At 43.7% G+C, this 12,761-nt stretch overlaps 1 protein-coding gene across 1 annotated transcript in view; it reads left to right on the top strand.

The window, feature by feature from the left end:
• Positions 1 to 721: 721 nt before the first annotated feature.
• SLC22A15 (solute carrier family 22 member 15) overlaps positions 722 to 12,761 on the top strand; it is a gene marked incomplete at both ends in the record, with an annotated part of 30,966 nt that continues 18,926 nt past the window's right edge. Inside the window, one exon of the mRNA XM_079549207.1 lies at positions 722 to 808. Within this exon, the coding sequence (XP_079405333.1) occupies positions 722 to 808 (87 nt within the window). The remainder of the gene's footprint in view (positions 809 to 12,761) is intronic.

Genomic DNA, 12,761 nt, shown 5'->3' on the forward strand with positions numbered 1-12,761 from the left:
TCAGGTATTTGAAGAGAGCAATAATGTCTCCCACAGCCTTCTTTTCTCCAGACTGAACAGCCTCAGTTCCTTTAATCGTTCCTCGTAGGGCACATTCTCCAAGTCCTTCACAAGCCTTGTTGCCTTTCTTTGGACAGAAGAAGGGCAGCATCATGGAAGGCCACTAGGTATGTCAGGACACAGGCGTTGTGCGTGAATTGACAGGCTTTAAGCAGAGTGCTCTGTATAGGTACAGCTTCTCAGTCCGCTTGCTGCAAGCAACCGCCTCCCTCACTCTCCCCTCACAGGCATACCGCAGACCCCATCACACAACCGCAGTGTCCGCTCACACATCCCTCACAGCACCCCACAGACACCCGGCAGACCGCTCACGCACCCGACGCACACACACGCACCACCTATCCCACATTCCCCCTCACACGCCCCCACGCTCGGCCTCACTCGCTCCCACCCCTTTCCTCAGCGGCAGCCAATGGCAGCCCGAGGAGTAGGCGAGCCTCCCTTCCCTTCCCTCCCACCCCCTACTGGAACTCCTCCCGCGCGCATGCGCTCATAGCTCTGAACGGCGTTCGGGGGACCGCTGCCTTTCCGCTTCCCTCGCGGGCGGCGGCTGCGCGTGAGCGCCGCCTCGCGCCTCCCGCCCTTTCCTGCGGGTTGAGGGCCCGCTCGGCGCTCCGCTGCCCGCCGCCCGCCCCGGGCCGGGGATGCGCGACGCGGCGGGATGGAGGTGGAGGAGGCGTTCCCGCTGGTGGGGCAGATGGGACCCTACCAGGTGTATCTGTGCGTCCTGCTGGCCGTGCTCCTCCAGGTGAGGGGTGCTCGCGTGTGGGCTGCAGCCGGGTGCTGAGCGCTCGAGGTGCAGGCGGCGACCTGTGCCGTCCTCCTGGCGCTGGGGTGACCGCTGGGCAACGGCAGGGCTGGAGCTGCTGCAGGGTGAGCTTGGGGCGCGAGGCTGGTGTTGCGTCTTGCCTTCAGGAGTCCCGGCTCGTGTCCTTCCGTGCGCCGTGATAGAGCGCATAGTCAGATGAAGGGCAGGTGCTGGAGATTGTGCAGGGGATCCGGCACGACTTCAGGTCGGATATTAGGAAAAATGCCTGCTCAGGAGGAGTGGTGAGGCAGTGCCACAGCTGCCCTGAGAGGTGGTGCAGTCACCGTCTTAGAGGTGTTCGAGAACCGTGTAGATGAGGCACTGAGGGACACAGTTTAGTGGGCACGGTTGGACTAGTTGATCTTAAAGGTCTTTCCCGATCTTAATGACTCTATGAAGTAGGTGTGAGGAGAATGGCCATCTTCATAGTGTGGCCTAGGCATAAGGTACAGCTGAAATCTGACGCAAGTTGATTTACTCAATTTTAACTTATCAAACCTGCGATTGTGGTGACTTCATCTAGACTTATTAATTTTGGAATACAGCCAATATAGAAGTGTACTTGCTTTGCGGAAGTGGGGCACTTAACAGCATCCCTCCCTCTACTGACTGTATCTTACGGTCACCTGGAACTTCCAGTCATAAGCAGTGAGACTGCAGATGTCTTCTGCCAGCTAAGGGATTGATGGAGGTAGTAAGAAACTCTGTCAGATAACCAGCAAAGTTCAGATGCTCAGTTCTGTCAGCTGGGGATTCTGTATGTGCTTGCGAAGCTGAGATGTTGAATGGCAAAGACCTCGTATGTTTCTATTTCCTTGTACTGTTTATCCCCATTCATTTTCCTCCACCATCTGTTCTTTATCTGATTGATCTTTTAAAGTTAAGCATTAATTAGAGCTTGTTGTACTGGCCATCCAGACAACTTGTGTGCTCACTGAAGGTTAGGGAGTAAGGAGTTATTAGCTATTTCTTCCAGTGCTGGTCATGTTTTGCAACCAATGGCAAGTGCTCTTTATCCCCAAAGTTTTAGGCAGTGTGGCTCAACTGTTCTGTAATGCTGTTTCTTGTTCATTTGCTTTGTGACAGCTTAACTTATTTCTCCAGTCAGAAGTAGCATGTATCTTTACAAATCACATGATATATTTAGGATAGTTGTAAGATAGAAATGGAACAGGTGTACAGGTCTGTTTTCCTCTTGTGTTATCTTTAATTCCTGAACTTTACCCACGTGAATAATCCTGATATAAATTCCTGTGCCTGTACAGATGTGAAGTGTAGAAAATATTACAGATGGAGGTTTTTGTCTTTCAGCCTATGAGTCAGTTTTATACAACTAGTTCCTGGTTGGGTGGCTGATTGCTTTCTATGTTCCTTTGTTGGTGCCAGAGTACATGGTGTGTCATTGGGATGTGCTAGAATCAAGCTGAAGTTCATTGCCATGACTAGTGTTACTCTTTTGTCTGGTTTATTGTCACACTCTGGAGGATGCACACGAAGGTGTAATGTATTTGGCTCGTGTGACATGGATTTAGGTAATCATGGTCTCCTTCAGTGGATTAGATGCAGCATCTGGCTACGAAAGAACTCCTCTTAGTCTGTCAGTCTGCTAAGGACTGACTGTTCTAATTTATTGCTCACTTCCCTGTGCCTTGCTCCCTCAGCTGGCTTTGTGTTTTCACACTGACACATTTGTTTCAAAACTGTTTCTACGTTCATCTGATCTGTCAAGTTTCTTCATCTGATACAAGTATACAGAGTTCAAACTCTGTGTTTTCTACCCCATAAGATTCCTTGCAGAGTTTTGCTTTTCCTTGTAGATTTTGTGCTTTGTTTTCCTCTCTGGATCTTTCTGATCTATTGACTTTTGTACCTCTTTGTAGTTGTTTTCCCTCGTTACAGTGGTTTTGTTCTCATATGTTAAGCTGCTTTTCCCACATTCCTTACTGATGTGCCAAAATAAAATCTTCTTGTCTGCTCTCTAAATTCTAATTACAAACAGTTTAGCTCACAGAATTTCTCTGAGATAAGCTCTACCAAATGCACAAGTCTGTTTGTGTGAAACTTTCTGTGTGGCAGTCAGTTCTCGTGTGGGCTTGAACTGGTCCCAGACCTGTGGGACAAGCTTAATGATACTGGTGGGGGTGGGGGGAAGGAAAATCCTTCAGGTTGCTGGTAGTTGGAAGACTGTATGTCATCAGCCTAAGGATTACACTGGTACGTCTCTCTTTTTCAACTTTGCAGGGTATTTGTTTTCACTTAGTTTTGTTCCTGTGTTACCTGCTGTGGTTATCCATTAACTTGTTGGAGCTGTTACTCTATTCAACTATGCTTCGCTTATTCACTGCCAATCTAACGGCTTTGGAAGATTTTAGGGCATGTTCTGCAGAACTGGGTGCTGTCTTTATAGTAGCGCAATGATAGCTAAAGCAGAGAAACATTTGGTTCTAATTTCTATGGACTTACCTGAAACTCATATTTAACTGAAGGGTATGGGGTTAGGCTAGTTTCATGAATTGTAGGTTGCATTAATCTTGCATTTCCAATGTATATTCAAGAGTTAGAGAGGAATAAGGTGAGCTGATAACTCTTAGTATACTTATAACTTTACTTAGAACTGAAAGTAGCTGTTTGACACCTATTGATTTCTAGAAAAGCACTCGCTACCTTTTGGAGAAAGTGTGTTATTAAATAGTTGCCTTGTGCTGTTATTTAATGTGGCAACACTGAGCAATCTCACGTCTTGATCAGATGCTTAAGAGCATACAAAAAATGTTTTTTTGCTCTTGTGTCTTAATATAGACAGTTGAAGGAGATTTATGTTGACCAATGAACGTGAAAGACTGGTCAGTTCCAAACAGAACCTGTCAAAGGAACCCGAGAATGGGAGCATGTAGCTACTATGGTGCTTTTAAAAAGGATACTTCAAGCCTTTTAGAGTTTAAAAGGGAGGTATTGTCTGCAGGGCTGAAAGAATCTTTGCCTGAAGTTGGGTGACGTGCTCATTGGGTGGTAGCATGAACAATTAACCAGGGTGTTTCCTTCTAGCTTGGAATTATCACTAACTGAAGGGAAGATAGTAAAGATAGTATAATCAAGGTTATTGGAAAAATGCTTTAACTACAGACAAAGACACTCTTGATGCAGTTGCAGCCCTACTGAGAGGTGCTGCTAATCCCTTTGTGGCTGGCAGCAAGCTAATGTCCTCCATCATCAGAATATCATGATGCAGAACGCTGCTCTTTAACGAGCCCACCTGCACAAGCTTTCTGAAGGAAAGCAGGTAGCTTACTTAAACTTTTTATCCAAGTAAGTTCTCCCCAGACCTTGAGGAGTAATTCAGTGTGAAGTGGTGTCTGGCTTCAGTAGGATACAGATGTGATTTCATACATAGCAATGCTTAACTGTGTGCTTTGGTATAATATTCCCTATTCTCCTTGTTCTGCTTCCTGAATGGTGTGGGACATCATTCTGCAGTTGTAGTGATGACAGTGAAATCTTGTCTATGAATCTTTTCAATGCTTGTATTATAGTTAAATATGCTGTTTTCTTGAGCTATGTTCACCTGATCATAGATGAGTACAGTTTACTCTGCACTTGATGAGGTATTCTGTTAGGATTTTATTTGAATGGAAAGTACAGAACAAATCTGAAGTGTAAGGAAGGAGACACGAGCACCTTACCAGCTGCCAGCATCTCTACCTTCACTCAAGTCGTCTCAATCCAAACCACTGTTATCCTAAGCTTTAGACATATGCTTATATGCACAGTTAGATCTTAACCACAAAACACATGTAGTCGAGTTTATATTTTTAGGTGGTTCTACATGTCATCCCACAATTCCCAGGTTTTGTTGCTCTTTTTATGATTGCTGCTGAAACAACATGTTCTGTGTATGTCTCAATATAAACACATCTGATCAGCTTTTGCAACCTAATTTGCAAGGCTGGCTTCAGTTTCTGTGCAGTTCAGTTCCAGAAGATGCCTGATCAACGTGCTGTTGAAGGACCAAGAGTTCTTGTTGATGAATGTGGCAGGAAGTGTGAGTATGGGGAGAAGCACCCAGAAGTGGATATCCTGAATGCACAGCAATAGAGGAAACCAAGCAGATTTAAAAACAAAACAAACAGAGCAACAAAAACCTTTTTAAATAATTGAAGGCTACCCTCCTTCAAGACAAAGGCTACATCTACAAGTCCAGTAACGTTCCACCTGCCATCACTTCCTTATTTTTTTTACCAGCACCCCAATTATAGAGAGCATGCTTCTATGTGATAATGTTCCCAGTGGGGGTGATGTGATTTTTTTTTTTTTTTTTTTTTTTTTTTTTTTTTTTTCTCAAAGAGCAAAGATGATGGGAGAAATAATTGTGCTGTGGAAGGAATAAAGCTGTCAGAAGGAACTTGTTCTGCAGCAGTTTGCTCTAGCTATTGTCAAATAGTTTGCTTTTGGGATATCTTGTTAACGACTGGAAACAAAAACAAACTTTTGGGAAACAAAAAGTAACTGGGAGGCACTGGGTGAATGGTGCCTGGTATCTTTCTGTGTTGTATGGCTAAAACATACAGGGAGCTGGTTTTTGTGTTATTAACATTTATTGTTACATCAAATATTTTGTGCAGTTGGATGGTTATTGCCTATGGTGGGAGCTGAAGCAGTCCTCTCTTCTGCTGTTAATCAAGATGGCTTTCAACATGGTAAATTCTGCTGAAACTGTCGGTCTTGCTAGTCTGTCCTCCGAATGCCTTTGGAAGATGAGCTGGGAAGTTGGACATAATTGTACTGGATGCCAAAGATGATGGAAAACAGATATTTACTTTATGACACACTACTCCCTTTCCTTCTTCCCTGCCCTTGTGTACATACACTCTCTAATCTTCCTGTGTTTTGTAGGCAGTAAACTTGCTGTGTTTTTCCACTAGTAAGCCATGTCGTCATTGCTCTCCTCAGTGACATTCCCTCCACTTCAGATAGTTTGGTTTCCTTTTCTGGCAAATGATTTTACCGGTTAGTGTGTAAATACATTTCAATGATTCTGTGATTCTAATTTACCTTGAGTACTGTGTCCATTTTTGAGCCCCTCACTGCAAGAAAGACATTGAGGCCTTGAAGCAGGTTCAAAGAAGGGCAACAAAGCTGGTGAGGGGTCTGGAGCACAGGGCTTATGAGGAGTGGCTGAAGGAGCTGGGATTGTTCAGTCTGAAAAAGAGGAGGCTCGGGGGGACCTCACTGCTCTCTATAACTACCTGGAGGGAGGTTGTAGTGAGCTGGGGGTCGGCCTCTTCTCTCGTATAATTGGTGATAGAACTAGAACAAATGGCTTCAAGCTGCACCAGGGGAGATTTAGGCTGGACGTTAGGAAATACTACTTTTCTGAAAGAGTGGTCAGGCACTGGAATGGGCTGCCCAGAGAGGTGGTGGAGTCACCGAGCCTGGAGGTATTCAAGGAATGTTTGGACGTTGTGTTGAGGGTCATGGTTTAGTGGGAGCTATTGGTGATCGGTGGATGGTTGGACTGGGTGATCTTGTAGGTTTTTTCCACCCGTGGTGTTTCTGTGATTCTGTAATTGGATTCAGAATAATTGTTTCCAGTTTGCAGTGATTATTTGGGTGACATCAAGAGAACCAAATTTCTGTGCACTCAGATGTTTTTTTTCTTTGGTTTAAAGAATCACAGAATCATAGAATGGCCTGAAGTTAAGTACTTGGGTTTAAGGGCAATGTGTTGGTCTGTGTGTATGTCTTGCTCTTTGCAAGTACCATCTCAGTAGACTGGAGGTGCATTGGAACAATAGCATGTTTTCTGTGTTTTGTCTGTTTATAACATAATCTCTGGCTAGATGTGGAGGGAAGTCAGTTCTGCTGTTATCAATATTTAACCTGAGTAAGCACTGTATTTGTTTCATTGTTTTCCTAATCCTGGTGATCATGGAGGGGGGGAGGGAAGGGAGGAAGGTCTAGAATTTGCCTTGCAGGATAAAATGAAGATTTAATAACCTGGGCAAAGAAAGCTGAGAAGAGTTGCTGAGTTAAATGCTTATTTAAATGCAAGTTCTTGTTTATTAGCTTGGTTCTCAAACTTCAGTGTGTGAGTATTTAGCAGAGAAGAACCACAGGTTTACATCTGGATATTTCAGTAAGGCACTTAAGCTTGCTTTCTGCCTTCTGGTTTTTAAAGGTGGAAAAATAACATTAGGGTATCACATTTTGCAATTTCCTCCTTCATATTTAGAGGGCTGTCAACCTATGACACAAGGCTTGCTCTGTTTTCTCTGCATTGTGGGGATCTTATCAGAGCGGTGAGAAGTCCCATCCCAGCCATCTGAGCTGCAGCACATGAGCCTGTGCTTGATAGCTATTTATGCCTTTGTGTACATAGTCCAGCATGCTGTGGAATGGAAGCAGTTCTGGCCACATGTTTTTAGTTTACCAGCATGCAGTCAACTGCTGTGATACTCAGACGTACAGCGAACTTGGTCAATGTATGTCACTGAGCTTGATGTTTTACGGAGCAGCAAGACTATGTGTCTCTTCAGGGTGGTGTACTTTCTTTATAGATGTCAGTTTATTCAAGGGAGTGGTGTGGCTAAGTTGGAGAGTCCTATGGATGTCTTTCAAATCCGGTAAGTTGTTTCATATTTTCCTGAGTAAATCTTACAGATAATTGTCTGGAGGGATTTTGCCTCAATAGAAGACTGATGGTAGACTAGCAGAAAGCTCGTTATCTTATTTCTACTCGTCCTGTTTAAAGAAGTTACTGAATATTTTCAGTTTTTGTTATGGCTAGGTTAGTTACAACATCTTTCATGCACTTCTAGTTTCCAGGCTTCCTTCTTACTGTGATTGCACATGTAATAGCCAACAACAGTTACAGTATTCTTGAGGAGTATTTGCTTTCAGAGTGGGATTGGTTTATCAAGTGTCTGAGAGATTACTCTGTTTTCAGATACCTGGCTGTTTTTGACTCTCTAGGTGCAACATAGCCTCTTCTTTTAGTATGTGGGGTTTTCTCCCACTGTGCTCCCAAGAAGGGAGCACTACTTTCATCAAAGAACATTTTGTGAACATCAGAAAATAACTTTGCAACAAGAAGATGCTTTCAGGGCCCTTCTGCAGACAAATGCACGCAGTTGTTTGGGGAAAAAAATAGGGATTGAAATCATGTTACTTAATAGGCAGATTGCCCTTTTGGAATAACTCAAAGCAGATGAGTTCATCAGACTTGCAAAAATAAGGTGGCCTCTAGCATTTCATCTGCTTGTACTGTGGCTGGGAGAAATGACTCTAAGCTGAAAATGCAGCTCTCTCTTTGTCATGGGCTTTTACCAAGGTCATTTGTTGTCTTTTGTTGAAGATGCAGTTTTCATGTTTCTGTGTCTGAAAGGTCAGAAACTAGTGGTTGACTCAATTTTGTTTAGCAGTGAATGCTTCAGCTGGGATTTGTCTAGAGTGACTAGCCTGGTTGTGAACTGCTGATAAGCTGCTAAAAAGTTTGAAAGCACTTCTTAATAGAATAAGACTTGCTTTTTTTTCTCTTTCGTTTGTACTTCGAAGTGGATGAATTAAGTTTAAAAGGTTTCTTACATGATTTTGTGTGTGTTGGTTCACATGAGTGAAACGATTTAAAATTTCTTCCCTCTAGTTAGATTAGATTTTTTGGTTTTTTTTTTTTTTTTTTTTTTTTTTCTTGGAAGTCATGAATATTGAGAAAGCTGGTCAAGAAATTTCATAGAATCATAGAATGGCCTGGATTGAAAAGGACCACTGCGATCATCTGGTTTCAACCCCCCTGCTGTGTGCAGGGTCGCCAACCAGCAGACCAGGCTGCCCAGAGCCACATCCAGCCTGGCCTTGAATGCTTCCAGGGATGGGGCATCCACAGCCTCCTTGGGCAACCTGTTCCAGTGTGTCACCACCTCTGTGTGAAAAACTTCCTCCTAATCTCTAACCTAAACCTCCCTTGTCTCAGTTTAAAACCATTCCCCTTGTCCTATCGCTATCCACCCTTGTAAACAGCCGTTCCCCTCCTGTTTACATCCCCTTCCTGTTTATAATTTCATTCACTTCTATTTAGATTAAAAAAAAAAAAAAAAAAACCAAACCTTTTTTGTTTGCGTTGCAACAAGATTAAGAGGATTAACTACACCTGTTAGCCAAAGTAAAAGGCAAATGATTACTTGGAAAAAGTCTTGTCACAGCAGTGACTTTGACATACGTCTTATCAAATGCTATTTTTCTGTACTCAGCGTGTCATCATCTTTGTCTGTTTTTCTGATTTGGCATATTAATTGGAAGTGTTTCTGTTCTCTCCTTGCTTGCTTATGGCTGAATTTTTTTATTTAAAAAATACTTGTTGTATTTCTTAGCATGCCTGCGATCATTTATTTTTCAATTTCATGTTTTGTAGTTGGGTTGAGCTTCACCTGGAGCAAAGAATGAAGAGCATCCTGCTTTCATTCCCTAAGCCACATGCCTTGAGGATTTCATTTCCTGAGCTACTTCAAAAATGTTTATCATTTCACAAGACCAAGGATGTTATTGCTTAGTCCTGACCTGGTACTGCCTGTGTGAGGCAAAGCACAAGGATGTACCAGAGACGGTGACCTATAATTCTCAGTTTTCACTGATTTCAGACTGTTCCTGAGGGATTGAGGGTACTGTGTCCACATGTCCCTAACAAAATGTTCACACAGCTTTTTCATGACCCCTTCCTCATCTAATCTTACTCACTGCCCTGTTTCTTGGGTGAGGTCTTTCACTTCTTATGGTTATCTGCCTAGAAGTTGTTCTTTATCTTGATGTAATTTAACAGGTCTTTTTTTTTTTTTTCTAGATGTAATAACTCAGGGGTGTCTTTATTAATACAGTAATAATTCTGGTTCAGACTGGGGTTTGACTCCAGCTGTTTCTCAGTATAGAGCAGAATAGGATCACCTGTTGTTGCTTACATCAAAATTCAGGAGTTCTTGGCTATTTTTTGTGCCTATCCACATTCTGCATATTACTTGTACAGCATCCTTGTGGGAGACTGCGTTCCCAAGGGGGATGCTCTTTCCAGGAACATACCAAGGATGTGCTTGGAACAGAGCAAGGCCTGTTCAAGAAGGAGATGGTTGAAAGAAAGTTTGTGGAATGGAGTACCATGACAGGTTTTCTTCATGGAAAAAGTAATTGGCAGGAAAAGCAACAGGGTCCTGTTGTGTCAGAGCTCCTGAGTTGTGTTACCTGTGTTCAGAGAGGATTAAACATTGGATTTTAAGATGAAGTTGTAATGGTCTGGAGATTGTTAAAGCAACAACCGGTAGCTGTTCTTCTGGGTACGCACCAACTGCCCTGCTCTGTGCCATGTTTGAACCATCTGGCATTCCAGTGCTTTTATTTATTCTTCTCCTTAAACAAAACCAGCTATTAGTTACTGTATGTAGGCCTTGAGTGGGTGTATAAATATTAAAAGTATCTGTATATTCACATGTGACTCTGTCTCTTTTTAAGAGTAAAACAGGTTAACAGAAAAAAATTGGTGTAAGTGGGAATATGAAATTGAGATGTATTCTAAACATCAAATTAAAGGAATGGATAACACAGGTAAAAAGGGGAGAATAAAACAGTGCAACGTACTTGCATTAAAGACTTTTTGGGCATTAATCTGATAATTGGATATCTGCTGAGAAGGCAGCGCAGTGAGCTTTAAGTGATTCAGGAGACTCCTGGAGTCCACTGACAATAACTTTCTGGTTCAAGTATTGGGCAAACCAACTGGAGGTGAAGCATTGCAGACCTGGTGCTTGCCAATGTAGAGGAGGTTATTAAAGATATTAAGATCAGAAGCAGCCTGGTCTGCAGAGACCATGACCTGGTTGAGTTTGTGATCTCGGGGAATGCAGGCCTGGCAAAGAGTGGAGTCAGGATCCTGAACCTCAGGCTGTTGAAGAAATTGTTGGATGAAGCCTCCTGGGAAGAAGTCCTGAGAGACAAAGGAGTGGAACAAAGCTGGCTGCTATTTAAGGATGCCTTTCTGGAAGTGAAAGAGCTTTCATCCCTCAATAAGGAAAAAAAGAGTCCAGGAAGGCAAGAAACTAGCATGGCTTGGCAAAGACCTGCTGGTCAAACTGAAGGAAATAGACAAGTAAAGGTAGTGAAAGCATCAATGTGTCACCTGGGAAGAATACAGGGATGTTGTCTGAACTTGTAGAGATGGGATTAGGAAAGTAAGGCACAGGTGGAACTGAACTTGGTGAGAGGTGTTAAAAACAACAAGAAGGGATTCTCTAGGTACGTAGGTTGGAAGAGATAGGCCAAAGAGCACACTTCCTCTGCTAAATGAGAAATGGCTATGACAGATATGGGGAAGGCTGAGATCTTTGAGTGAGTGAGTTCTTTGCCTCAGTCTTCACTGGCAACCAGTATTCTTACATCTCTGAACCTCTAGATGGGAACTGGAGGAGCAAGCTTCACCCCACTGTAATGGCAGAGGAAGTCTGAAACCAACTCGTGAAACTGGATGTGTACAAGTCTGTGGGACTGAATGGTATGCATCCCAGGGTCCTAAGGAAGCTGGCTGCTGTGATTGCTGAGCTACTGTCCATGATATTTGAAAAAATCTTGACTGTCAGGTGAAGTCCCCAGGGATTGGAAAAAGACAAACATAGCTCCCATTTTCAAGAAAGGAGGAAGAAAAACCCAGGAAACTATAGACTGGTGAGCATCACCTCTGTGTCTGGGAAGATCATGGAATGCATCCTCCTGGACAACATGTTAAGGTACATGAGGGATGAGTGGGTGATCCACGACAGCCAGAATGGCTTCAGCAAGGGAAGATCATGTCTGACCAATCTGGTGGCTTTCTGTGATGGAGTGATGGCATCAGTGGACAAAGGAAGGCAACTGATGTCATCTACCTGAACTTCTGCAAGGCTTTTGACATGGTCCCCTACCACATCCTTATTTCTGAATTAGAAAGATGTGGATTTGAAGGGTGGACTATTCAGCTGATAAGGAATTGCTTGGAAGATCACAGTCAATGGGTTGTGGTCAATGGCTCTGTGTCCAGGTAGAGGCTGGTAATGAGTGATGATCAGACTGAGTGCACCCTCAGTAAATTTGCTGATGACACCAAGCTGAGCAGTGGGGTTGATATAGCAAAAGGAAGGGATGCCATCCAGAGGGGCCTTGATAAACTCAAAAAGTGAGCCCTTGTGAACCTAGCGAGGTTCAACAAAGCAGAGTGCAAGCTTTTGCATTTCGGTTGAGGTAATCGCAGATATGTGTACAAAGTGGGAGAAGAACTCCTTGAGAGTAGTCCTACTGAGAAGAGCTTAGGGGTCCTGGTTAAAGCCCAACTTAACATGAGCCAGCAGTGTGTGCTTGCAGCTTGGAAGGCCAATGGCATCCTGAATTCCATCAGAAGAGGGGTGGCCAGCAGGGCAGGTGAGGTGATTATCCCCACCTCTATTTTTGTGAGACCACATCTGGAGGAGGCTGCTAACAGTAAGAATGTGGAGCTTTTGGAAAGCTTTTTGTGGCCCACAGGAGGGCCACAGACATGATCAAAGAGCTGAAGGAACTGGGCTTGTTTAGCCTGGAAAGGAAAAGATTGGAAAGCCAAAATGAGGTCTCCCCACAACATTTAAAGGGAGTTTACGAATGTGAGGGAAATGGAGAGTAGATAATGATGTGACAAGGGGGAATGATTTTAAACTAAACGAAGCAAGATTTATATTAGATGTCAGGGGGAAGGTTTCTACTGAGAGAGGTGAGGTTCTAGAACAGGCTTCCCAGAGAGGTTGTGGATGTCCCATCCCCGGAGGATGGGGACCCTGGGCAATCTGATCTAGTACTTGATCCAGGGGCTGGCAACCCTGCCTTTGGCAGGGGGGTTGGAACTTGATGGTCCTTG

The sequence above is a fragment of the Tetrao urogallus genome, assembly GCF_951394365.1.
Source record: "Tetrao urogallus genome assembly, chromosome: 1".
NCBI lineage: Eukaryota > Metazoa > Chordata > Aves > Galliformes > Phasianidae > Tetrao > Tetrao urogallus.